The 24,461-nt window shown below is 41.9% G+C and overlaps 1 protein-coding gene across 1 annotated transcript in view; it reads right to left on the bottom strand.

Moving 5' to 3' along the window:
• DNAI3 (dynein axonemal intermediate chain 3) overlaps positions 1–23,197 on the bottom strand; it is a 29,719-nt gene extending 6,522 nt beyond the window's left edge. Inside the window, exons 1-15 of the mRNA XM_044432242.1 lie at positions 23,062–23,197; positions 20,180–20,221; positions 17,588–17,769; positions 16,144–16,248; positions 15,836–15,979; positions 14,226–14,425; positions 13,418–13,534; positions 9,173–9,363; positions 7,223–7,347; positions 7,008–7,097; positions 5,442–5,531; positions 4,474–4,602; positions 2,993–3,066; positions 1,743–1,890; positions 549–636 (exon numbers count right to left, since the gene is read on the bottom strand). Coding sequence (XP_044288177.1) covers positions 549–636; positions 1,743–1,890; positions 2,993–3,066; positions 4,474–4,602; positions 5,442–5,531; positions 7,008–7,097; positions 7,223–7,347; positions 9,173–9,363; positions 13,418–13,534; positions 14,226–14,425; positions 15,836–15,979; positions 16,144–16,248; positions 17,588–17,769; positions 20,180–20,221; positions 23,062–23,197 — 1,861 coding nt within the window. The remainder of the gene's footprint in view (positions 1–548; positions 637–1,742; positions 1,891–2,992; positions 3,067–4,473; positions 4,603–5,441; positions 5,532–7,007; positions 7,098–7,222; positions 7,348–9,172; positions 9,364–13,417; positions 13,535–14,225; positions 14,426–15,835; positions 15,980–16,143; positions 16,249–17,587; positions 17,770–20,179; positions 20,222–23,061) is intronic.
• Positions 23,198–24,461: the final 1,264 nt, after the last annotated feature.

Here is a 24,461-nt window from a genome sequence, read left to right as displayed (position 1 = left end):
AGCTAACTAAGGGAAGCTCACACTTGTAGGGGTTTTCTCTGTCTAAACATGCAGAGAATTGTATATGTTCTCACTCTACACATGCATAGGATGGCCATCTGTCCAAATATGAATAGGATGGATTGCACTCTGTCTAAACAAGCATAGGATTGCACTCTTTTAAATATACACAGGGACCCAGAGACAAAGACCTTTTCTCTGTCTAGACACGTACAAGACTGCACCCTGTCTAAACATGCATAAGATGCACCCTTATTAGTTCCTTGTAATGGGTCTACTCTATATAGGACTAACACTGAAAGCCATCTATGGTGTGCAGACACGCCACATGGCCAGCACAGACGGCATTTGGCTGCTCTATCTGTGGGCTGTAGAACTCATCTGCACACATGTTACTAACAAAAAGTAGTGGGCACCAGTATTAATGACACCCAGGAAGCTGAGCACAGTGATTGCACAACCATTCATCACATCCAGCTTCTTATCTTCAGAAGGACTAATTATTGAGATGCATGCCACCAAAACATAAAATGTAAAAATATTATTACCTTGAATTTTGGTATGATAGTGCTCTTCTCTGAGGCTAATTTTTATTGGACTGTACTCTGCACCTGTATCTGTCTTGGGCAGGTTTACCTGTTTTGGGTTGTAAAAAGCATTTGATAATACAATTCATGAAAAACTTATGTGGCTACATCACTTTTAGGTAGCCTGATCTGGTGCCTTTGCAAAATGTTGGGTTGCAGTTCTTATCATTCTCATCCATGAGAGCAGTTAAGAGGCCAATAGGCCTGTAGAGCATTGGGGAACGCTGGCTGAAGTTAGAGCAAAAATTGCTCTAAACATTTCAGGGAACTGGAAAACAGAGGGCTGTGTTATGTGACACAGCCCTCTAAAAGGGTATGGCTAGGCTTACAAATATAGGATGCAGTTCTGGCAATGCTGTGTGTGCTTCTACGCATTAGTGATTTCAACTGGCTAGAATTAAGCATGTGTTGGTAAGGCTCCAAAATAAATTAATGGAATTCAAAATGCCTCACTGTAGATAGATCAAGCTCACAATATTCTGTGATAGCTCACAATATTCTGTGATCATGGGGATCCCGCCTGCCTGGGTATTGCTGTTCTTTTAAACACCCAGGTTTTATTTACTTACTCACTGGGGTATGTTTCAAAACAACATGAAGATGACAACTCTTAAGTTCTTCCAGACAAACCTGCTATCATCAACTGACTTAAGATGAGTACTTGTTATCCTTATATTGATTTGTACTTTTAATTCTGTTTGAAGTACACCAATATTGTTCTGACTGTAAGAAGAATCTTACATTGCTTCCCCTTGCTTGCTGCATTTGGGAACATGAGATCTGGTCAACAGATCTGTTCTAGGAGCAGGGAAAACTGGCTCCATACACTTGCTTGGCAAAGTTTCAGCACTGTTACCTCCAGGAGGCAAACCTCTGCTTACCCGTTGCTGGTAAACATGCAGCAGGAGGGGTCAGTTGCCTATAGGCTTGTTTGTGGGGCGGCTGGTTGGCTACTGTGAGAAATAAGATGCTGGACTAGACAGACCTTTGGCTGAACCCAAGAGGGTGGTTCTTATGCACTCTTTAGCAACCTTAGTTGCCCTGGTAGTAACAATGGGGACAACAGTGATCTACCTCACTATGGATGATGAGAAGCTAGAGTAGAACCTACCAGCAGATGTGCAGTTTGCTAGCATATATCCTCATGGACAGTACCTTAATGAGAGGCCTCCATGAAAGATCTAGGTGCTTAAAGGTCGTGGGCACATCAGGTGGAGCCGCAATGATCTTGTCCTCCTTTTTCTTCTCATTTGAAGGCTGGAGAGCAGGCCTGTGAGCTCGGAGATCCCAAAAGTATATTGTGCTGCCAAGGAACAAGGACAGGAAGGGCCACGGGGTTAAGAAGTCAGTGAGGGTGATTCCACTATATCCAAAAGTTCCCAGTAGATATAGCAGAAAAATATCACCCCCCAGGCTGCTTTAGGGCCATCTGATCCTCATATGGACTTTATAATTCAGATGGGCTTGCACGAAACTCGCTTTGTACAACTCAGTAAAATGGCCCATGCAAGAGAATTGTGCCATTTACTCCTGAAAGTAAAAAATAAAACTTAAGACTCCCAGTGGAACCAGCCAATCAGCAAATACGAAGGGGTGGGGGGAACCCTTGCTCTTCCCTATCAAGCCCAGGTGCTTTGGCATACAGGAGGAGTGGACTATCATTGGCTCATATTGTTCTCAAAGCCTGGTTTTTCCCCTGCCACTTGTCCTTTGTGGCCAGCCACTCCAAACACGGTGGAAGGGAGGCGATCCCCAGACCTCCCCACATCTCCCTTTGCTGGAATGTGAAACAAGATGAAGAATTCACAAAAAGGCACCACAGAGCTGAACCTTGCAGCTAATACTTTTGGAACAGCTCACCTAGTAGAGTATATTGCATTATCAAGATACTCCTCTCTTTGAATCTAATTAGGAGGACTCCAGAAAAGAATGGAATTTTTAAAAGGAGTATGGAAAAGGGCAAAATCAAAGAAATCATGAAGACTTTCAAGGAAGGCTAAATTGGGTTCTTTTTTCGGCCCTTCGGCAGGCAGGCAAATATGCTTTATCCAAGCAAACCTTGGCACATAAGGTGATCTGTTTGGAGGAACACTTGTTGTTGTTGCTGTGTTTCCATGTATTTGTTTTAGCTTTGTTTTAATCTTATTATATATCTTTGTTCTTAAGATGGTAAGCTGCCATGAGTGCCATTTTCTTGGAAGGAAGGTGTGAAACTGGTTTACTGGCCTGTTCATGGGACACCTTGATTTAAGAACCCAGGATATGACCCAGGAGCATGAGGGGCAGCAAGGTAAGGAGTGAGCATGTGAGCTGCACAGGCCATTCCTGGATTGCTGCACAGAGATAATGATGTCTGAATTGGGCCTTTGTGTAATAAACCTTAAAAATAAAATAAAAATCAGTACCAGTCTGGTGAGCAGGTGACAAGCTGTATACAAACTCCAGCTCTGTTTTCAAAAACAGTGCCCATTCTGTTGAGCTAAAAAAGAACAATGAAAATAGCACTTGGCATTAAGGCACATCTGTCCGGCACATCTGTCCCATTAAATCTCTAAGATCAATGCTTAAAATATATCAGTAGAATTCAGAATTTAGCTTTTTTAACATATTCCAGCTTAAATTCCAGTATGATTATTGATATCAAATTCCTGCCTTTTCCGAAACAGAAAAGTTGATAAAATACTTCAAAATGATAAAAGTTTAAAGTCGTAAGTTCTCAAGTTCAGCATTTTAAGATTCAAATTTTAACACTGCTCAGAACTGCATCCTACTGTGGGTGCAGAATAAACTCACCAAGCTGGCAAATGCATAATTTCAGTCTGATGTTAGCAACCACACGGGGAGTGTGGACTGAATCGGTGTTCGAATTAAAGTGAGTACCTTTGGTGCTTCTTACATTTCCAGGAGGCTGTGGGGATCACACTATGCTTGGTTTTACTAACCATGCCTAATAACTCGGGCACTGGGCTGAAGATGGTGCAGGGTGGCTTGCTGGATTCAAGTGCATATGCAGCACAGGCCACACCTTTCAAAAGCACTCAGCTAGCTGAAGTTTAACAGGAAGGTTTTCTGACAGAATCCAAAAGCCTGCAATGCTTATACTTCGACACTGGGGTTTCTGTGGTTTCCTTTCTACAGCGTCTGACAAGCCATTCAGCCCCACCATGCAAAAGCAGGTGTGCGTGCACGTTCTCACATAGAGCCCGTATCTGCAACATGGTCCACCTTGCAGTGCTTGAAATAATGCATGTAAACTACTTTGAAATTAGATACTTGCTTAAGAATAACCTTCCTCTTGGGCTAGGTTAGAAATTTCCAGGCTTAAAGAAGGCATGCAATGAACAACTTGTCCAGGTGTGACAGTCAGATTATGCTCATTATCATCATAGAGTTGTCCTAGTCACATTAGAATGTTTATTGGTATTTTCTAAACAGCCAATGTTTGTTCTCAGAATACCAACCCATTGCCAAATAGCAACTGGTCCTGCTTTAGCAGAGAGCATAATGAAAGTGGTATCAATGAACGGACAAGAGAACCAAAGTGCATGCTTACATCTTTCTCAACAATGCTTTTCTTAATGGATATGGGGAAGGGAAATATGTGTCCATCAATGTATACAGCCATATGTGAAAATTACTGGAATGCCTATTCTACTCCAGTTACTTGTGTAGACATGACCTTCCTGCAACAATCAAATTTATGTGCATGCCTATGTGAAGCAGAATAACAGGGATGAACAATACAGAGCTTAAATATGCTTGTTTAATGATGTGCAGATAATTGTTCATGCATTGGTCCCAGACAGCAATACCAATGTCACAGGTAAGGCAATATCTGTAGATTTTGCATTAGTGGAAGAGGTTGGAAATATTAACTGTATCTTACCTCAAACATTTCTGGAAGCCACTGTATATCTGTTATTACAGACTTATGACCATATTCTATGGATGAGACTGCGCAATATCTCACCAGGTGTGGCTCCTTCCCCGTCTGCTGCTGCAGCATGAAGCTTGGCTAAAATTAAACATTATTTCCTTAGAAGGAAAGTAGTTGCCACTTTAAAAAATAACTAGCATGTTGTTTAACTCTGTTTTGTTAATCGGAACCTCTGTTGGGGAGATCACAAAGATCACTACAGTCTGGTGTACAAACAGCATAATTTAAAAAAAGAAAAGAAAAACTGAGCATGTCTCTCACTATTTGTAGAAACACAATTATATATAGATATAATTCTAATAGGTGTGCTTTCTTTGCATCCATTTTCGCCTATTTTTTTCTAAAGCTGTCCTGATGGGCATGGTTTTGGTTTGCAAGAAAATAACCTGCAAAAATTCAGTGATATATGTTGACCTAACTAGATGGCCCAGATTCTAGGAGTTCAATAAAAGACTCAAGGAACCTCAGTCTGTTTAAAAAGAGGAGTTAGAACAAGCCAAGATCAAACCATTGTTCAGACTCTGGCTTGTCTGAAATCACTATTTAAACAATCTATGTTTGCCTGAACATTAGCCTGAATGTAGAGCTGTGATTTGTTGAAAAACATAACGGAAAAATACTAATTTTCTTGAAGTCACCTCAAAGGAACAGCAGAGAAATTGTAAGCCTGGAGTGCATACAAGTTTTTACATTCACTTATTCAGACCCACTGAACTCAGGTTTATATAGGATCTCCTTTATCTGTTCTTACCTTCTTCTTCCATGACATTTCTGTCCATGCATACCAGAACCTGAGAATGACTGGGGCTCTGTTCATATGTAGGGAAAAATATCTTGTGTCCATCAGTCCTAAGTTAGCAAAACTGCATTAGGAAATGCATTTGGTGGAATGATAAATAGAAACATGAAGTACTAACCATGTTAACAGTAGTGCTCTTACTTCCACCTGTTCCTGACTTAGCGTTAAGCAACCTCTCTTCATATTCTGAAATATCCCACAGTACAACCTGGAATAAGAAGCAGAGGGTAGGCAGATTAACATGTTGTAAGGCAATTCTTTTTGTCATTGTGCCACGTGACAGAAAGGTGAAATATATAGATATTTTCTACAGAAAGAAGATATACTTGAGTTTACAAAAAGTAATGGGTTTAGGGAAAAAGGATGGGGTTTTAAAAAGTGCAGTGTCTTGAATATTAAGACATCTCACACATCAGCCTAGAGCTCCTAATGTACTGAATTATACTAAAATGAAACCAGGTCCTGAATTATCCAAGTGAAAATACATGTGATGCAAAAGTGCAGACAGTCAAGAGGGATGGAGAGTGGACTGGTAGCGGTGAAAATCACTGTATTTCATATCCTGGAGCAATCGGTTTGCCTGTTTCAGAGGCATCATTATGTTAAACTTTGCCACCATGAGGCACAGAAATGTTCCCTTCCTACATTTCTTTCCCAGAAGCAAAATTTAAAGCGTAAGGTCCTTGGGGACAGGGACCTGTCTTTTCCTTTAGGAAACTGCAACACATTATGTGCATTGTCAGTACCGTCTAAACGGCAGTAGTAATTATGAATTATATTAATCAATTTCTTTGGATGTTTATTGACACCAAGCATTTGCCCGAACTGTAGAGATAGGAAAGTATGGGCATGAGGAAGAATTAGACTCACTAAACCTGGAAGGCTACTAGGAAAGTCCCAGAGCAACACTGCTCAGACACAGTGCAATTCTGTGCATGCCCATTGAAAGGCAAGTCCCACTAAGCCCAATGAGGTTTGTTCCCACGTAAGTGAGTATAAGATTGCAGCTTCAAATATCTCTAAGGAAGAGGAAGGGAATGTTAGAGTTTGCCAGGCTCTGTGTAGCTGCAAATAAGACAAAGGCAAGGAGAGTCTGTGGTTATCAATGGCAAGTCTCTCTGTTGCTCACTGGCCTGGAAAACTTTGTTAGGGATCAACAAGCATTGCCTAGCCTTAAGCCATCGGGGCAAGAAGGCTTCCTTAGCTGCTGTGCCTTGTCTAACTACTGTAATATCTATAGTGTGATGATGCGTGAGAGCCAGTGTGGTGTGCTTGTTAAGAATGTGGGGCTAGGACTCACGCAATCTGGGTTCTAGTCCTGGCTTGGCCATGAAGCCAACTGGGTGACTTTGAGCCAGTCACAGACTCCCAGCCCAACACACTTCACAGGGCTCTTGTTGTGAGGATAAGATGGAGAACAGGAGGAGGCGAATGATGTAAGCTGCTCTGAGTTCTCTGTAAGGAAAAAAGTGCGGCTCCCAGACAAGGGCTGACAAAGATGTTCCTAGGATCCCTGAACCTAATTAACCGGCCCTATTAATTTCAGTGCATCTCCTCTAAGCATAGCCAAGTCTATAGTCAACCCAGTTTAGTCTACAATTTACAGCAGAAAAGATTTGCTGTAAATGGAAGCACGGGCAGTTGGTGGAAAGAGAGAAGGAAAGGGCATGCGGATGTCCTCTACCTGTCCATTCATACAGCCTCCTGCAATTATGTTGGGGTTGCTTGGAGAAAACTGAAAGCTGTAGATATCTTCAGGACACTCCAGCATAAGCTAGAAAACAGATAAGGGCATAGGGTGTGATGGGAAACACATTAGATCGGAGCAAAGTTTTATGTTGAAAGGATTCCTTCTTTATTTCTTTAATACCTCAAACATTAGAGTCTCCCTTCAAATACCTGAGGGTGAATAGGGTCTGCAAAACTCCAGAACAGAATGGGTGCTTTCCACAAGAGTAATTTCCCAGACTGCTGCACTCGATCCTCATAGGAAAGCCGCTCTGTTACTGCCACGGCAACAATCCCTGATTGAAGACACATACAATTCCATTTTCCACAGTGGGAAAGATCTGTGTTCTTTTTTAATATTCATTATAAACATAGACTCAAGGAATCTGTGTTCTTTTTAAAGAAGCCATGTCCAGAATAATGCTTAGCAATTAGCCTGGTTGATTAACTTGATGACACATAACAATATTGTCTCAGAGTTAGGGAGGGCAAAAACTCTTTCTATTCTCCCCAAATTGTTCAGAAGAAATATTGCAATGCATTCCAATATTGCAGTGCATTCCCTGACAGAAATGCTCCTGTTCGGGGCACCATGTAGTCCGTCATAGACCGCTCACAGAAAGAGGGGAGCAAAGACCGCTTTCTTTTTTCTCACCCCACCTCTTGATGCCTCTCCTGGTTGAAGGAATGGAAAAAGGACCAAGATGTGTCACAGAGTCTTGTTTGTGCCAACAGAGGGGGTTTTCTCAGCTAAATTGCCATGCTGGAAGTGGTTTTTAAGGGGAGCTACGGCTGAGAAATGGAAGATTACCCCCCCTCCCCTCCCACACACACAAACTGCACCCTCCAGTCCCCTCCTGCACAGCAATTAGAAAGAGGGCTTGCACTGTTGCCAATGAAAGGCTTTTCCAAAGCTTAATCACCGGTTGAAGGATTTTTCAGGGATCATGGTTGGGGAGAAAAGGGTTAACTCTACCCTCCCTCCATGCTGTGCCCTCCCATAATATTCCCCTGCTCCCACTCCCATGGGCTCCACATCTTTTAAGTATCTAATAACATCCCTGGGAAAATGTATCTAGTTCTTCATTTACAAAAAAATGTATCCACTTTCTGAAATTTTCCATTAAAAAATGCTAGGGCGAGGGGGGAAGGTGGTTCTTGTTGTTGTTGTTATTTTTAATATCCTGCCATGTATCCCTTCCAAGCCTGGTCTTTCTTTTCTATTACACTTACTGTAAACTATTAAAGGCTTGAACAAATCAACTTCTCCATCTTCTTCATTTTCCACTCAACCTGTTTCCTTTTCTTCCCCTCTAGACTGATGCCTCAACCATCCTTAAATTTCAGAAGTTCAGACATCCTTGTTAAGCTAGGATTGGGTCATTTAAAAAGTCTATTTTCTCTTAATGTACAAACACACATACATTAATTCTGCATGTCAAAGAAGACCTCCAAGTATATAGAAATTACCACTTTAATATTGAGTGGCCCCTTTTTGCTTCCAAATTGATGGGTACTCAACCACCTGAGTTTTCAGTTAAAGAAACCCTGCTGAGCAGGAACAACATATCGCTGTTTGGAACAGTTCTCTTCAGGCTGCCAGTCAGCCATGCTCCGCATCTATTTACCCTTCCCCCCGGTTTTCTGCCCCAGTGTTCTGCCCAGAACCAGCTTACAATTCTGTTGGCACTCACCGCCAGAGTTTACTATTAGAGCAAGTGACGATTTTGTACCATCACCATGTCCCCACTTAGCTACTGATTTTTCTATCTGAAAGCACAAACTATATTATATTAGCCATTCCTCAAACAAGGCAGAAAAAGCAAGCAGACTTTGCTGCACACAGCTTCAGTCCAGCACGTCGTTTACCCCTTTAGGGATGATGGAATCCTTGTATTTCACTTTCAGTTCTTACACCACTGGCACAACCTGCCTAGAGGTGACATGCCCTTCCTAGGATAACAAATACTATCTCTTGGAATACCACCATACCTGCTTTGCTCAACACATCTTCTTTTCATGACACCCAGATTTTTCAAAGAAAGGCCAACAAGCCATTAATCTTTAAAGATTTCAAAACATGCCCCAGAATGCTTGAACTGAATATTCTGTAAACTTTACCGTAAATGGTTGGGTGCCAGCAAATGCAGCTAACCGTTCTGTCCTTGAGATAATGCAGGTCTGTAAATGACTGATACTCCTTAAGAGAAACTTCTGATTTGCCTGCAAAGCCACTTTCATCTTCTGCAAGGGCTTTCCAGTCATCATAAAAGGCATCCATTATTTCATTTTGCTGGAGTGCTACTTCCACTCTATGGTAAGGGGCAGTGACAAAGAAAAACCAAATCATGGCTTACTACAACTTCATTGTCTCAGAAAAGATGCTCCTTTCAGCTTAAAATTATTGCTAACACCACAATAGCAGCATACTCAGTGCAACCTGGTCTACATTTGATAGTGAAACCAGAATATAATTGGAAGAATAACTGTCCATAATATATCCTACCCGATACATTTAGGATTAAGTGGATTAAAACGGTGATGCACTAAACTCCTTTCCAACCTGTGTTATTCCAGTCATTCAGGAAAAGCACTGGCTAATTGTTTTAAAAATGCTGAGGCTCAAAACTACCCCTGGAGTCATGTCTTCTAAACCCAAAAATGGAATCTGGGTGTTGCTATTCAGTGACGAAGGAGGACCACTCTGTATATGGACAGAGTCACTCTTTTCATTATTGCTTAGATATTTGAGTGCCTAGGCTTAGCACTGAAAACTGAGGTTGAGATGAGTATTTATAAGCCCTGCTCATCATTAAGTTCTAGCCATGCTAATAGGAATGCCTGTCATGAATATAGCTGAGTATATATAATATTAAAGAGGAAGGCATGACCTGAGTGTAATGGAAGACCTTGTTTTATTTATTCATGCACATAAAAATGTTAGTGTTTCACAATCAGTAGCAGATTACAGTTTATGCAGCCTAGGAAATCACAAACTTAGTGCAGACCTGGGCTGTGAGTCCCCCATCAGCAGCTAAATTTGAACAGGGGCCTTAACTTGATTTGGGAAAGGGCTGGGGGGAAGCAACATTGGCACGATCCTCAGATTCACTCCCCAGGCAGCAAAAGGTTCTCCAGGCTCTTCTCCCACTGAAGAGCACAGAGATCCTGGTGGGCCTCTTTCTCCAGGCACCAATGGAACCAGCTGGACAGTTTTTTATTGGGCCCTGAATCTGACCCCTAGATCCTGAGTTGATGAATTATGTTTCAAAGCAACCTTATTTTTCAAGCAGGAGCCTCTTTGATTCAAGCCACTGTGTTGAATCCATTTGGGAGTCTTTTCTAGGCTGTGGGTGAGGAAATGAGGGTTCTCTTATTCCCTGACTCCCTCAAACAGGGCTAAGAGGCACTGGATTCCACCTGAGGCTTTTCTGGACCTCTGCTCAGAGTGCTAGGCTGGGACTTGGGGACTCAGGAGATCGGGGTTCTAGTCTCACTCGGCCATGAAGGTCTTGGGTGAGTTGGGGCAAGTCACTGACCCCCAACCTAACCTATCTCACAGGGCTGTTGTGAAGATAGATAGAGAACGAAAATATGAAAACCACTTTGGGCTCCTTGCAGAAAAAAGGCAGGGTTGCAAGGCAAGGCAATTTCCTTCGATGTAATCATCTGTCGGTCAGCAGCCAGGCATATTCCAACGGGCTTGCATGCTTCTTGGACTGGAATGGTTCTTTGTAATCACTAAGGGAGTGGTTCTGATGAATTCAGCATCACAGAATCTCCCAACATAGTCTGCACTCTCTCTTTCTCCCTCTCCTTTTTGCACATCCAAATGTCTCTCTACCTCCTGTGATCAAGAACACAAGAAGAGCCATGCTGGATCAGATCCAAGGTCCATTAGTCCAGCATTGTGCTCACATGGTGGATATCCAGCTGTCTGCAGGCAGGACGTGTGCAACAGCACCATCCTGCCAAGTTCCCCAGTAACTAGCATCCACAGCCACATTGCCTCTGATACCCGGGGGGGGGAGGGGGGGATCCAGTAGCCACAGATGACCTTCCTTTTCATGAATTTGCTCAATCCCCTTTTACAGCCATCCATGTATGTTGGCAAGCGCTACATCTTGTGGAAATGAATTCCAAAGTTTAACTATGTGTTATCTTAAGACATGCTTCCTTTCATCCATCTCGACTCTCTGCCTTTTTCAGTCTGCCTTTTCAGAACAGGTGTGCACTGGGTTGCATTTCCATCAAGCTGCCCACCAGAAGCCCAAGATGTCTTTCTTGCTCAAGGCGCTACTAAATCAGATCTCATTGCCTTATACTTGAAGTTGTGGGAGGGGGGGAGTGTTTCCCAAATGTGCATCATTTTACACTTGTTTACACTGAATCACATTGCCATGATGATGCCCGTTCTCTCGGCTTGGAGAGATCATTTTGGAGCAGCTCATTCTCTCTTTTTGTTATAACAACCCTTAACGTTTCATCAGCAGCAACTTGACCACTTCATTGCACAGTCCTAATTTCAGATCATTTATACATCAGTTGAAAAGCTATGGTCCCAATAGAGGCCCTATTTGCACAATGCACTACTGTAGCTAGCCAATCAAGTTGCTTGATGCTTCTTAGGCTCCCTTCCCCACTGCTGCAGTAACTGGCCGACTATTTTCCCTCTCCCATTCCCAGCCACCTTACAGTAGATGAGCAAAGGTTTCCTGACTCCTCACCCCCAAATCCTTCTTCAGCTGCCCAGATCACACCAACCCACTGCCAAAGCAAATAAGTAGTCCTTGCTGAGAAGGGAGAGCCAACACAAGTAGGGAGAAAGGGAGGCAGAATGAGAAAGAAAGCTGAAGAGACATGCTTGAGATGGGTGGGAGCTGCCGGTGGCCTTCAGGTAGCAAGTTAGTGCATTGTAAGCTGCCTAGGAAGGCCTGGGCAGTTATAGGAGGTCTATAAATGTATGTGTGTGTATGAATAAATAAATTCTTGAGAGATGATGCCAGTATGCTGGAGGCTCTTCTCTGGGTGGACTCCAGTTGGTCCAGAGGTCCAGGCGGAAGCACCCAAGGCATGCCATCCAGTGGCCTCAGCAACTTCAGCGGTCTTAGCACTGCGCTGCCATGATTCAGAGCATTCAACCAGGCAAAAACGAAACCCGTGCAGGGCCGATTGCTGCTGTCTTCAGGTGGGCCTAGGAAAGACCCCTGCCTGAAAACCTGGGAAGCCACTGCTAACCAGTGCAGATGGTATTATGCTGATCAACCAGTGGTTTGAGGCGTTACAAGCTAGATGCCAATGTTCTTCTAATTAAAGGATTTGCTGAGGCAGCTTGTTTTAGGCTGAAGCTCTTAAAACTTAAGAGCTGATCAGAATATCTTAAAAAATCAAACCCATTTTTAAATAATTCATACCATCAACATAATTTTGCAAAGTATGTTACTTTATCAGTTACTTGTGGAAACAGTCATGTGACCTTAAAGACTTACTATATTTTTAAAAGTTGGGGGAGACAGACAGAATTACTGTGGGGTTTGGGCCCAATTCTACCAAAATACAGCATTCCAAACTAGAGAATGTCAGACTCCCAACCTTAGCAAGAAAAGGGTTCAGATGCTTAACTGAAATGCCAAGGGTAACAAGCTGAAGATTAGCTAAGCAGCTGGTGAAAACCAGACTGTCTCTGGTTTGGGAGGGGAGATACTGTAGAATAAGGAGGGCCAGAGTGAATTCATCAGCACAGTGGTTTGCTTCAAGGCAAACAAGTAGACCGATTAAATAATGTCTCCCACTGTCTGGCCCACAAGCAGCAGGAACCTCCTTGAGGGTGGAGCCAGCTTCATTTGGGGGAATGGAAGAAGGGAATTCAATTTGGAATCAACTTGTAGCAAGGCTAACCAACCATCCTGATCCATGTTTCTTGCTAACAACTGTTATATTACTTACTCTGTATTACAAATCCAGCCTAGCTCAGTAAAGGGCTGTAGCTAGAAATCTCTTGCCTTGATCTGCTGAGAAAGGAAAAGGAGAGAGATGTGTTCCCAACAGTTGCAAAGAGCAAGGGATGGGAGGTAGACAGGTAGAGGGCAGAAGAAAAGGGGAAACAGAGATCATTAATATATTCCAAAATAAAATGTTAGTAGCAGCAACAACAAAAAGACAAAGAAAGATTTATTCTTGCAAAAGCTTCTATGGACTAGAGCCCAATTCATAGGCTGTAACATCTTGGAATTACCCATTAGAACAGAAAAACCAGCATGTTGACTATACCCTATTTTATGATTTGTGTACAACATCTTGTTTATAGTTCAATTAATTGCTCAATTTATAGTTCAACTGTACATTTTAGATGAGGATGATACCAACCTTATAGCCACAGACAAGATGAAGTTTTTCAGCTCTTCTGAAGACAAATACTTCTCTCTTTCTTCATCTGAAAATTCTCTAGGATAATACTGTGTCGTTGCATTTTGGGGGTAGGTCCTAGGGGAAGGGAAATATACCAGAATGGATCCAGATTTAACCTGGATGAGCTGTGGTGATGAAAGTGAGTTTCCCTGTCCTCCTCTTTTTCATGGCAGCCCTCTGAATGCTACAGAGACCTGATTCACATGATCAAAAATGCCTTTATGGCTTATTTGAATATGCAAATTCTCCCCAGCATATGCTGCAGCTACAGTGGACTGTGGAACATATTGGTTGGAATTTGCATATTCAACCCCTGCCTGAAGCCTGTAGCACTGTTCTAACCAGGGTAGCAAAGTTTGTGAGGGGGTTAAATGGTAACTGGATGAAAGACCACCTGGGAATATCTGAAAATATCATCAGGGAAGGCTGGACCGATATATAGCAATCTACCTTCCCCATCCTAGGATGTCCAGCAGATGTGCTGGCCTGTAACTCCCATAATTCCAGAACCCAGTTATGGAAATTGCAGACAAGACACTGGGAAAGCACCAGATTGGAGAAGGCTATAATAGACAAATCATCTGAAATTATTCTCCCTTCTCCAGCTTTTGAGTTAGATTTCAGCAGTAGTTAATGATGCTTGATTCCATGTTACCCTGAATTCATATAACAAAAAACTGAGTGTAGCTCCAAAATTAATACTGTTACTTTTTTCTTATTGTAATTGTTTTTGTTTGCTTGATTGATTTTGAAGTCTTAAACTTACCATCTCGTCTGAGTTCCCATCTCTTTTTCCTTTGGAACAACCTGTATACCGATATGTTTCTCAAGCTGTCGAATGGTGAAGTTCTTATCCTGATAAGATGTGCATTCCACATAGCCTTGTTTATCGGTTGAAGCATTTCTTTTATGGAATCTAATAGGAACCCCAAATTCTTTGTGTGGACGAGAAATCATATATTTAATCTGTAATTTCAGCCAAAGTAGTTCTTAGTGGAAGAGTTTTCTTGGAGCAACATCATCCATGATTTGATAATTGCATCATGGGGATTTTGTTCAGTTTTTTATTGGTTGATTTTTAATAATCTCTTTTCATATTTTGAATGTGCAACAGAATACCCTATTTGTTGTGGTTTAAATCCACAAAAATAAATTAGCCTCATAGTAACAGAGGTGTCAAAGTTGGGTTGTTTTTTAAACTTATCTTCACATATGTGTAAGACATAACTTTTCCAATATGAATAAATCTTGACTTTGTATAAATAGGGGGAAACAATTTCTTGTATTGCACATTCATATTCTACCACCATGACACAATTTCCATAATTACCAGAACAATCCTTTCCATGTTTAATCAGAAGTCAGCCAATCCCAATATATTCAATGGAGCTAATTTCCAGGCAAAAGTGCATTGGATCACAATCTGATTCTTTATCGATCTTAAATGTTAAATGAACACCCATCTCATAATGGCGCAACGTTTGATGCACAAAGGTACCAGAAAAGAGACTGGGGAAGGAGCTGAGAGCCAAAGGTAGATTGGAGATAGACGTGGGTTGTTTCAGTTATGTTGGGATGGATTTGCTATGGTGCCAGTTTGTTGGGATTCTGAAGGGTCTTCCATGTCCTGATCAAATAATCACAGATGTATCCAGAATCTCTTTGCCATGAAACATTTCACGCATTACCACTTTAGTTTTCTCTGGATAAAATTGTCTCTGGCAAAAGCTAGCAAAAGTTGTGTAAGGTTAAGGCACAATCCTTTTGGGATGTCCATAAACCCTTGAATGTGGAGGCCAATGGCCACCCGTGCAGAAGGGGAGGAGCAGCAGAGCCAATCCTGGCTTTCCCATCCTCCTGATCTTGGTTTTTGCTTTAAGGTCTTTTTCACTTGTCTAGCTGGAGTGTCTCAGAAGGAGAAGGAAGGAGGCTGGAATGGCTTCGGGATGCCTCATACCCTCACTTCTCCAATCTCATCCCCTCCCCACCCCCTTTCCCATTCTCTTTTGCCCCTCCTCTGGGCATACTTAAAAGAGCAGTCAGGGCTGTTCCTTCTGTGTCCACTGTGAGGGAGCAGCGCCCAGAGGTTGATTGCTGTCTCCAGCCTCACTGCTGGAAATTTGAACTATCATACGCCCTCGAACCTCTGCCAACAATGCCTAGAGGTCAAGGGACCACTTCCTTAGACTCATTTTTCTATATGCTTTCTTATTCCACACTAAAGTTACCTTATGAAAAATGAAAGGGTCCCAGTGACCCACTGGATAACCAAAGGAAATCCAGCTTTTCCTATATTTTATAACTTTTTAAAGTCATAGCTGCAATATTGTTGCTTAGTTCTGCAAATAAAACAATGTTATCCCTTAGAGTCCTGACCTTCCTAGTTGATTCCTTTAGTGACTCTTCTTCAATTTCCTTTTCACTTCCAAGTGAGACCCAAGGTTTGTGCACTGGAGGCTTATAAACAAATTCTTCCTGGACCTCTTTAACTTCTTTTTCTTCTTCTTCTGGCTCTGGAGGCTATCAGGGGAAATATTTGCAAAGGTTTAGAGGTAAAGCTATTTCATAACTTAATGCAATCTTCAAATCTACTTCTTTTCACCTGGTATCAGTCTCAGCAACCTTTATTCAACCTTTTATATTTGAAAAAAAAAAAGATGCTTACAGTTTTCAAAATGCCTTACATTTAAAATGCTTTCCTTGGCCTCTTCAGTTGCAATAATATAAAATATTTGACCATACTTTAATTCTTTGTCAAAAACTAAAAGAAGTTCTTCTCCAGGATAATCCTGTGTGAATAAAAACAAATGAGAAGTTTCAAGCAGAAATAACTTCTATATCCAGCTACAAATGACATGACTTTAATATTAATATGGATTTGGGGATTTGCCAACTACAGTCTTTTTCTAGCATGAACTGCTTCAAAGGTCCTGCTGCCCTTGAGCATCTTCCTAAATGAATCCTCTTCTCTCCCACCACATGTGATAATACTTTCTACCACCCAGTCAGGGCCAGCTGAACAATTTCTAGGTCATCACTGCCTCTCCTACACTGAATACTATCACCTACCTTTGGGGGAAGCTAGCAGAAAGGCCAGAGAGTTGGACGTTTCCCTGATTTATCCTCAGCTCACCAGATCCACAGCACGTATCTAGTGCCCTACTTTCAGAATCCATGAGAAACATTTGTTGATACCTTGGAAGACATGGGCTCCCCTCAAAAAAAGCAGAGATTTTGCTGTAGAAAGGGGGCTGAGTCCCCCTTTTCACAGGCACTGCTCACCCTAGGCTTTTAAAACACCTGACCCTTTTGTCTGACAGGTGTCAAATACTTCAAAAGGATGGGAGAGCTTGGAAACTACTTATTTAGGGGCCAGCGAGCTTTGCCAAAGTTGAGCAGGCAACCCTTCCCCCCCCCCCCCCCCCCGGCACCACCATCTCCATTGTTTCTGACACATACGTTTGATTGCCTGCAGTTGTGCATGGGTAGCAATATTTTTTAAAAATCATGCTTATTTGCAAAAAATAATTTACGGAAAAATTACAAAACTGTATATACCTACTCTGGGCTGCCCCTCAAAGGTAGCACTAGTGTAACTTGGAGGGAATGTTCATGTAAGGTTAGCTTGGAATCATGAAAACTGGCTTGAGAAGCAGCTTCCCCTGGCAATGGGGAGGGAGGGAAACCTCTGTGTTCCTGCAGGGTCACCTCCAGGAAGACCAAAGGGGAGAGGACAACCAGGAATCCATCACACTCCCTATCATCTTTTGCTGTCATCATGGGCCCTTCAGCAAATGACCCACACTGCACTGCTCGTGGCACAGTATGGGATGCTGTGTTGTCTGAACCCACCCACTACATCTCAGACTGATGTCAGGATTGATGTTAAAACTGGTCCATCTTGGGATGCCTCAGCAATCATGATACAAGGGACTCTCCTTTCCCTACATGCTATGGAGGCTGCTGGTCTCATTTGTAACACATAAAATATCACACATTTTCCCTGCCAGCATCTCTAGGATTCCATTTTAAAGTGAAAAGGTTTAAAAGTATTTTACTGTGCAACCCAAGTTTAATAAAGTAGTCACTTCATTAAGTTGCAGCAAAAACCATGAAAGAATAACTCACTAAAACCATTTTTTTGATGGGATGGAAATCAGAAATTGCAGCTCTTGTCTTCATATCATTAATGATGTCCTCTTTTTTCAGAAGTTTGTAAGGATTTTCAGCTGAGACATCTACGTCAACGCGGCAATTAAATATTTCCTGTGTTTTTTCAGTGAGGACCAAGGGAAAAATTTCTGGGTGTCCTGAGCAAGTAATAAAGATCTTTTAAAACCTTTTTAAAAGATTCACAGCATTCCAAATATCACAAGCATTCTGAAATAACTTTAAAGTTATTTGTTATCCACAGGGAATTACTGAAATTAAATAATAAGATAGGTTTTTTCCTCAGTATTACCCTTGCTAATTCTTTTGACCCTATACTCTTTCTGTATTTACCATCTGGTGCTTTAAAAAAAAAAAAAAAAAACCACTCCAGCTGTATCAAAACTGAAGCCACAGCCAGTCTTCCAATAATGCAAAGCAAGAGTAATTTATCAAGCAATGTTCCTTTTGCTCCAGAAAAATTCTATATTCTAGAATATAACAGACTAGCTGTATGACATACAAAGAGATTACAAACTTCTTTGGGATCCAGTGAGAAATATTTATCAAACTCAGAAATTGTGGCAAAACAGCTGTGTGCAGCTAAGGAGGTCTCTGGCATGTAGCCGGAAATAAATTACAGTTCTGAAGGTTATGACTACCTTTCTAAAAATTTGGCAAGTAAAAGCATGCTCAAATTTGTAAATTGTAGGTTCATGCCAAAGTTTTTGTTCCATTTCTGGAAATCTAATTCTATATATGGATTTACAGATTCACTGATTCATAGAACAGCCAAGTCAGAAGGGGCCCAGAAGGTCATCAATTCCAATCCCCTGCTAGTGTGGGATGCCAGTTCCACTCCGATACCTGTCCAATTGCCTCTTGAATGCATCTAGTGTGGAAGAACACACAACCTTTCTTCACAGCTGGTTCCACTGTTGTACTGCTCTCACAGTTAGGAAATTCTTCCTTGCATCTAGCCTGCTCCTGGTGTACTGTACTTTAAGTTCATTGTTCCGTGTCCCACAATCTGGGATGAGTGAAAATAGGTCTTTTCCTTCTTTGTGACAGCCTTTGAGGTACCTGCAGAGTGCCACCATGGTCTTTGTACAGTATTCTTCTTTTCTCAAGACTGAACAGGCTCAGTTCTTTAAGCCTCTCATCATAAGACTTATTTTCCAGGCCCTTTATCATCTTTGTTGCCCTCCTCTGAACTCACTCCATATTATCAGCAACTTGAAACTGAATCCTGTATTCCAAGTGAGGTCTGACTAATGCAGAGTAGAAGGAATTGAGTACTTCTCTATTTCTGGAAGTGATGCCTCAATTTATGCATTCCAAAATAGTGTTTGCCTATTTGTGGCTGCATCACACAGTTGGCTCATATTTAGCTTGTTGTCTACACAACTCCAAGGTCCCTTTCACTCTCAGTGCTGGTTAGCCAAGTATTCCCAATTTGTCCCATAACTGTTAAAGGTACAAGACAGGATACTTGTAAGGACTGGATTGCCGAACTCCCTGCCCTAGGAGGTGTGTTTGTTTCACCACTACGGATGTTTGAACGTTTGAATGAAACAAGATTGTTTAATCTGCTTTTGGTTTACACAAAGTGGTGAAGTTGCCTTTCATGATATATTTTGGGGTAGGATGCTGTTGATGTTTAAAATATTGTATGATTATTGTATAGTAATTTATGTTGGTTTTTAAACTGCATTTTACATTAGTATTTTAGCTGCCTTGAAGTTCCACTCTGTTTAGCCAAAAGTCAGAATAGAAATATCTCGATTAATAAATACTAAGAACCAGAGAAAACAAGATCATCTTCAAGATGGCAGACAGTTCTTCCACTTTATATTTAAAAAGCAGACATATTTTGTGTATTTTAATGTTGTTTTAAATCTAAAGTTGAGAATATTGATCAGCTTAAGTACACATGCTTTGGGAAACTCTGCTCCATTAATCCTTTTTTTAGAACTAACCTAACAATAAAATCCAATTTTAATCTTTCTCATCTAGAAATCTAAATCTCTCAACAACTGTCTATCACTTAATACGTTATATTTGATAAATCCTAGATTTATCCCTTAAGCCTTTTCATTTCTGGACATCCACTGCAGCATGCTCAGTTAGAAATAGTCACTGAAATCTGCAAAGATGAGAGCTATATGGTGCGTTCAGAACCTTAGTGACAAGAATCCTCCCAAAATGAAGAGGAGCTGTATTTGTGGGGAAGGGTACATATACAACTTACCCACAAACTCACTGTAAGATGCACAAGTGGTTACCTACTGCTAATATGGGCAATTTTACACAGTAGAGCACATCCTTTATGATTCTCTGCATCTCACCCCTTTCTGTATTCTCCCTGCTTAGGATGTATGAGTCTGAGGTAATATATCTGCTCTTTCTTACCATGACTTCCAAAATGCTCATGTGTTTTATTTATTCCACAGTTCTTCAGCAGCTAAATAACAGGAATACTTCTCACCCCACCCTTTCACACTGCTTACAGAGTTCATGATTCTGCATACTTTACGTTCTTCAAAAACTGTTTACCTAAGTAGAACTTACCCATGCTTGCCATAGACAGATCCGGTTCCTCATCTTTCTTAGCTGAAATTACAAAGAGTGGTCTTAACAGGCGGACATAAAAAGAGTCCTGCAGAACCAGACCGAGGCTTCACTTAGTCCAATACCCCCAACATTGGTTGGCCAGAGCTCTCCAGGACTCGAAACCCACAGGGAAGCCATGAAATATCAACCCTCTCCCATGGTCTGCCTCCAGCATTTCTACTCAGAGGGTATATTCCCGAGTCCTGCTGCCTCTGTTTTCTTGTTGCTCTTCAACTGCATCATCGTCATTCATTTCGTGTTGTCAATATTAGACAGTAAGACTGCAGGCAGGGTGTGGCGCCTTTTGGGCGCTTACCAATAATAACAATAGAAGTGTGTCTTTTCAACTGTCAACACCGTACCACCAAGACAATGAAACTTGCATGCCTGAAATTTTGCATATGTACTCGTGGGACCCTGAGGTGTGCCCTTCAGTGTTTTGTTTTGAAATGTAATGCTTAGTTTTAAGTAGCTTAAATATATCCATAGAGTTGCAACTTACTCCTTCAACCGCAAGGAGCAGACTTCCTTAAGTAGCACATAGTTTTGCAGTCCACACTAAAGTCAGGGGAGATACAGAGGACAAGGAAGAGAGTTGGGCAACTGCCTATTTCTCCTGCTATGGGGCATCCTTCTACTGAGAAGGGAGGGGAAAGACTCCTCCCTTACAAGCACATGGGAGTGCAACATGGCATGGATTATGCCTAGGGGTGCCACAGGGTATGATTGCACTCAGTGGGGTGGGCACCATGTGTCCTTTGAAAGCTTTGTGAGTCTGCATGAAGGCTTTGCTGCCCCAGGCTAAGGGCTATTCCAACACCAGGTCCATTTGGTAGCTAGTCATATCAATATTAATACTTCTACGGCTGCTGCTGCTGCTACTATTCCCTCTGCATCATCAGGACTAGTAGCCATTCACAGGATTATTTTCCATTAATCTCCTTTTCAGGCTACTAAAGGGGTGGCCATGAACACACCCGGATGCCCTAGATTTCATAATTTAAGAGGGTATGTGGTGAAGACTAATTTCATTCCAGCATCATGACAGAGAAAAATTATCTCTCCCAGTCATAATTTTACAAACTTTTATCTTGCCTTCTCCAGAGTAGCCATCCTTCCCCTAAAGCTCCAGACACTTTAGTCTTTCTCTGTGCAGAAAGTACTGTGACATTTTGATCAGTTTGGTTACCATATTCACAGCCAGAGTTACGACCTCTTTTTTTTTTTTTTTTTTCCAGACAGGGTACTGCAGGAGTCCCCAGTCCTTTTGCACCCATCAAGACATTTGGAAATGTGAGAAACTGCTATAGATAGCACCACAAAATGCCTAATTTTAAATAATAATAGATTATTATGCTGATGAATTTTGTACTGGAACAGTCTTCAGTATTCACTGATGCATTGTTTCAGCTGGTAGATTTAGCTGGCATATTGGGGGCTGGTGTAGGTGATCACGGACAACAATGCTGTCGTTTTCAGGCTCTGGTCCTGCAAGTTGGGGATAGTTCTGAAAGAAGCACATTGCCACTTGATTCATACGTGTTGAACAAAATGTTGCTACACTGACATTTGGCTTGAGGTCTTGCTCCACACCCATAAGTGTGTAAAAGGAACATCACCAAGGTGCACAACTCTCTGAGCGGCAGTAATGGTTGATGCTTTCCCATTGGGATGTCCTTGGAGCCTAGTATGGTGCCGTAAGCCACAGCTGAAGTGTAAATGTCTAGCCACTGAGAATGAGAGGGATACAGGAAGTCCGATTACTGTGGCGGGGAGACTGATGAAGAATGACATTGATAGCTTATTTGACAGTTGGCAGATTCCAGAATATAGTGGGGTCATGGGTTCTCCCTGAAACATGTGCATATTTATCCATAAATCTTCTCTCAGTGTCCACAAGTGCCTGAAACACCAAGTAGATCCCCTCGTCACCCCTCTTGGGAGAACTAAAATGAAACTTACAAAGTTTCCAATGTTCCTGCCACATGAGGAAGCCTAGCTCCTGGAACTCTTTCATTTTCTTCTATGGCCCTGTCCCTTCCCCTTCACCTGCAGTGCAGTGGTGTGGCAGAGCCAATATAGAGTCCACACTAGGTATGATTCAGTAGCACTCATGTGGATCACTGAGCTGATCGGTAATAGCTTTAAAAAAACAATTTTCTTTGTGGCATCAATAGCAGCTTCTTCTGCCATACCTCAACTCCTGGATCTTCCAGAGTACACAAGAAGTGTGTAGCAGTCATGTATTATGATGCGTCAGAGGCAGGAAGAGTTGAAGGGGAACAGGGCATGGAGGCCGAATCACGGGAAAGATACCGCTTCGAGTCCGTTTGGGACTGCCTGGCTCAGTGGCAGACGTGGGCTGATGCAGTGGATACTGATGGAAGTGTAACTTGACGTGTTATGGAAACACCTTAGCAAAGAAGGAAGAGTGGCCAACAGGCCACATTTTATAGCACAAAAAGAAGGGAAGCAGGGGGAAGAAGCAGTGAAATTGTATTGGAGGTGGGGAGCAGAATGCTGAGGGAGAATGAAAGCTGTAGTCATGAACAACTCTGTTGCTCTTTTCAACAACCCATGATGACATTGCCCTGCTGGTTTCAGATGACATGAAAAGCCACCTTGGGTATGAAGTACCCTGAAACAAAGCATGGATTTTCAGGGCGGCTTCAAGAAAAATAAGCCACCCTGCTAAAACTGTGCTGGGTTCAGACAGCATGACAAACTCTCATGGCTGATCACCACAGCGGACTGTTATATGGCATCAGAACTAGGTCACTGTTTGTATACATGCACCCAATAAAATGATTCCTTATTTAGTTTTGTAACATTATGCTTACCAGCAGGTTTTTGCTTCCCTTTGGGTGATCCTTTTGGGCTTCTCTTAGCGTTCAGTGTTTTTTTACCTTTACCTTTCTTTGCTGAACCACTACGAGGTGGAGAACCAGATTTAGAAGATAGTGGGCTTTCAGCCATTCTTCAGCTTTTTCCCTGAAAATTGGGGTGGGGTGGAGGGAAGAATTCTAGTGAGTTATAATTCAGTGCTTTAACCATTTCCTGTATCACACCAAAGTCAAGTCCAATTGGTAATACTCCATGAGGAATATACCTCTTGCTACTAGAACAGAATGACACTTGCCTAGGAGCCCACGTTCCTGTGCAGCTGAGCTCCAAGCAGTTCACTGTGCACTCCAAAAATTTGAGTTCCAGAATTCCTTGTGATGTTACAGGGACTGTTAATTCACAAAATGGTTTGGTTCATACATAGCCATGCCTACATAATTAGAGTGTCTCTTTGCAACCGCACACAGTTTCTTGGGGAAGTATTTTGGGATGCTGTTTCACTGATATTCCTGGAGATAGCACAACCCAGCACAATGTGAAGGAGGAAGAGGAGGGCAGGGAAAGACCTGTAGGGACTATTGAACTGAATGGACAGAATGCAAAAATACTAACTGAAGAAACACCAGGCTGTATTTTTTTCTCTCAAGCATGATAGATTTCCACACTTCCGACAGATGACTCTATTAAGAGCCAGCCTGGCACAGTAGTTAGAGTGTTGAACTGGAGGAGGTCCAGGTTCTAGTCCCCGACTGGCCATGAAGCTCTCTGGGTGACTTTAGCTCAGTCACTCACTCTCAACTGAACCTACCTCACGGGGTTATTGTTGTGAAGATAAAAATGGATTGCAGAGAACTATGTAAACCTTCTTGGACACCCCCCGTCACCCCCCCGCCCCGGTAGGGATATAAATGTAATGCAATGATAATGATACCAGTTAAATAGCATTGCACAGATATTAACTCTTTTTATCTTTAACAATTTTTCTGTGATAATGGAAAAAACAGAAGTGGGGGGAATACATGCAATGGTTACAAAGAGAAGACATAGTCTTCCGAAAACACTGTTAAATTCTGTGATAGGGGCAGGGTGATATAGAAATGACATAGATAAATAAATGTACAATAAAAGACTTGTGTAGAAGCATGTATGATAAATAACACTGGCAAAGGTAACAGCTGGAGCTTTTCCAAGCAGGAAGATACTACCTTTATATATGATGTTTATATTCATTTAATATTATTCTTAAAATTGTTGATGGCAGAAATCAGAACTCTAATCAGAAGAGGCTGATTAGAGGCTGATGCAGCATAAAGTACAGCACAGTAGACAAGGGTGTGTGGCAGTGGAGAGAGAAAATTATAAAAAACTAACGGCAGCACCATCATGTGGAAATGAT

The sequence above is a fragment of the Varanus komodoensis genome, unplaced genomic scaffold, assembly GCF_004798865.1.
Source record: "Varanus komodoensis strain SLA01 unplaced genomic scaffold, ASM479886v1 scaffold24, whole genome shotgun sequence".
NCBI lineage: Eukaryota > Metazoa > Chordata > Lepidosauria > Squamata > Varanidae > Varanus > Varanus komodoensis.
This window is presented reverse-complemented; position numbering and strand designations above follow the sequence as displayed.